At 65.3% G+C, this 3,158-nt stretch overlaps 1 protein-coding gene across 1 annotated transcript in view; it reads left to right on the top strand.

Moving 5' to 3' along the window:
* ABHD12B (abhydrolase domain containing 12B) overlaps positions 1-3,158 on the top strand; it is a 7,272-nt gene that overhangs the window by 1,365 nt on the left and 2,749 nt on the right. The window contains exons 2-6 of the mRNA XM_009289899.1: positions 1,417-1,586; positions 1,692-1,819; positions 2,316-2,418; positions 2,528-2,647; positions 3,000-3,030. Coding sequence (XP_009288174.1) covers positions 1,417-1,586; positions 1,692-1,819; positions 2,316-2,418; positions 2,528-2,647; positions 3,000-3,030 — 552 coding nt within the window. The remainder of the gene's footprint in view (positions 1-1,416; positions 1,587-1,691; positions 1,820-2,315; positions 2,419-2,527; positions 2,648-2,999; positions 3,031-3,158) is intronic.

The following is a 3,158-nucleotide window of genomic DNA, read 5'->3' as shown; positions in this document are numbered from 1 at the left end:
GCGGGGGCGCTGCCGGGCGCCTGGCTGCGACTCGGGGCCGGGCAGCGCCGCGCTGCGCTCCCCGGGACCGTGTCCCCGTCCCCGTGCGGTGTTTCTCCGCCGGGTTCCCCTGTCCCCTGCCGTGGCCATGCTCTGTCCCCCCGGCCGCGTCCCCTGCTGCGTCCCCCGTCACCGTGCGCCGCCTGTGGCCGTGCTCCTGTGTCCCCAAACCTTGTCACCTTGCTGGGGCCATGACCCCATGTGTGTCCCCCGGCCATGGCTGTGCCCCCCTGCCACCGCCGGGATCCCCTACCCCCCCCGGCCCTTTTTGCCCCGCCCTGCCCCAGCCGTGATCCCATACCTCGGCCATGTGTCCCCCCCCCCCGTCATGATGCCATGCTGTGGCTGTGTCCCCACGTCACCTTGCTGTCCCCATCATGCCATGCGGTGGCCTGTTGCCGTGCCAGCTGTCAGAGGTGCTCCTTGGTGGGCACGTCCTCCCACCCCGGTCCGGACCTGTCAGTTCTCACCTGCAGCAGGTATTGCGCAAGGGCAGGTGTGAGCGCTCGCCCCTGCACTTGAATATTAGGTGTAGACCAAGAGCACCGCCTAATAATTAACTGCAGTGACTGCGAGGGCATTGCTGGCCCGTTGCTGCCAGCGTACAGCGGGACTGCTCAGACCAAAGTCTCGAGGGGCGACTGGGGTTCAAGGGGCTCCCCGTGGCTCCAGCACGGCTCGTGCCACCCTGCACCCTCCCGGGAAGGGTGCCTGTGCCCGGGGGACCATGGCACTTTGCCCTGGCACCCCCTTTGCAACCCTCTCTCAGCGTCTTGCAGCGCTCCCCAGGGCGGGCGATGGACTAAATCCACTATTGCAGGAGCGACGGTGACCCTGGGCACGTGCTGGCAGGGAGCAAGCTGTGCTTGGATGCCTTTCAGAAACCTCTGCCCTAAATCCCGGACTAGTTTCCCCATTGCCCAGCACCATCAGCCCATAAGAGACGTTGACGCCAGGCAATCTGCAGCTCTTGGCTTTCCCTTCCCTCCTGGAGGCTGGGGCTAGGGCTGGCCGGCGGCTCGCTGTGGAGGGCATGGCCTGGGGTGGCTGGATGTGTCCCCCAGCCCTTCGGGGCAGGACGCTGCCGGAGGTGGTCACGCTTCCCGCCCTGTGCTGGTGTCACTGGGGGACATCGCTCTGGGGACTGGTTTCTCCCGTGGTGCCGTGGGCTCCCCGAACCCCTTTCCCAGCTTTCCTCCTTGTCCCTGGAGAATTGCAGGGGGTCTCGGTGCTGGGGACACCTCCGTGACCGTGTCTCACCAGCCACGGCTCGGGGTGTTGCCACAGAGTATCAGTCACTCCTTGTTGCCGGTTTGGCTTGAGTTCCCGGCCCTGGCATGTGCCCTGCCCTTCCTGCCCGCTGGTGTCCTGTGTGAGGCTGCGGGGGACCGGATCGTGGCCTTTCATGACGCTGTGTCACGGTGGGGCTGCTCCGACGCCTCGGCTCCATCCCCAAAAGCCAAACACAACCCCGGCGTGGGGAACCAGTTCCTGGTCCCGGGGGGACACAAACGGCAGCCTCAGGCCCTTGCGGGGGAAAAGCCGCTGTATCCAACCATCACGACTGGGGTTGGGAACGGGGACCCCGCTCCGCTGTGCCCCAAAGCCCTTGGGGCGGGAGGGGATGTGCTATCAAGGTGCCTTCCTTGCAGGGGCCGGCTGGCCTGGCGCCCCCGGCTGCGCACCGTCCTCCTGGACCTGCTCCTCATCTACGTCTCTGTGCCCTTTCTCGTCCGCCTCTTCCCTGCTGTGCTCACCAAATTCGTCTACCTGAACTTCCGTGAGTGCCCCGGGGCTGTCCCAACTGAGAGAGGGCCCCCCCCAGGATTGAGAGAGGAGAGAGGGCCCCCCCCAGGAAGGCTGGGGGTCCCCAAAACGTGGGTGGGGCCGCACCCAGCACCTGGGTGGCACCGGGACAGCACCCATCCAACCCCCCCTTTGCCGTGGGCTTGCAGAGGAGGCACGGAGGGACCTTTCCCGTCAGTGCCTCGTGTTTTGCAAGCTGTAATAACGCGGTGCCGCCGACCCTGTTTACTGCCTAAAGTTGCAACACATCTGGGCACACATAGCATCAACGGGGCTAGAAATCCAGGTGGGAGGAGGTGGCAGAGGGCTGTGCTCGCCTACCTGCTCCCCAAGCCGACCGTAGCGCGGCCCTTGGCTTCCAGGCAAATTATTTAAAAAAAAAATAACATGTTTCTTTGGAAAACGTGCAAAAGCAGCTGGGTACAAGGGTTTCTGGGTTGCCCCTGTGACGGCTGCGATTTTTCCATCAGTGGCCTTCCCTTTCTTCATGGACCTTCGGCAGCCGGAGCTGCTGCTGAACAACACCATCAGCCTGTACCTCACCACCGAGCCGGGCGTCAGAGTTGGCATTTGGTGAGCGGGGCAGCCCCAGCATCCCGGGTGGGCACAGCCGCGTGGCTACGCTGGTGTCCTGGCTAAACCGCGTGGAGCCCCCAGGGGTAACCTTGCTCTGACCCCCCAGGCACACGGTGCCGGGCAGCAGAGGGGCCGAGGCGCGGGGCAAGGACCAGCGCTGGTACGAGGAGGCACTTGCTGACACTCACCCCGTGATCATCTACCTGCACGGCAATGGGGGGACCAGGCGAGTACCCGTGAGCGCCGCCGCGGGGCCGGGACCGCGCGCGTGCCTCTCCCAGGGGCGGATGGGTGCGGCGGCCGTTCTCACGCGGCGTCTCTGCGTGGGGTGAGAACTAGCAAACTCGGTGCAGCAGCCAGCGGTGCTGCGGGGCCGGGGCTGCTGCGGTGGTTTCTGACCCCATGGGTGGAAGAAAATCCCTTTGACTTAAAGGGAAATGTGAAAACCCACCCACCCCAGAGCATCCAGCTCTCCCCTCCTGGGAAAAGGTCACCCCGGTCCCTCCCCTGAACCCGTGCTGGAGGGGAGGGTCCCTTGAGGGTCCCTCCCCGAGCTCTAACCTCCCTTTCCCCATCAGGGCTGCGAGCCACCGTGTCCAGTTCTTGAAGGTAAGTGGTCCCCTTGCAAGGGAACTGGGACCTGCCGGGGGTAAGGCTCACGCTGGCTCTGGGACCCAAGAGGAACCCTGGGCAGAGTGAACCCGGCCATGCTGGGGGGTCCTGGGGTGCATCCCCCC

Source organism: Aptenodytes forsteri, unplaced genomic scaffold, assembly GCF_000699145.1.
Source record: "Aptenodytes forsteri isolate BGI_AS27 unplaced genomic scaffold, ASM69914v1 Scaffold76, whole genome shotgun sequence".
In the NCBI taxonomy this organism is placed as follows: Eukaryota; Metazoa; Chordata; class Aves; order Sphenisciformes; family Spheniscidae; genus Aptenodytes; species Aptenodytes forsteri.
The sequence above is the reverse complement of the archived record's forward strand: the minus strand, read 5'-3'. Positions and strand labels throughout refer to the sequence as shown.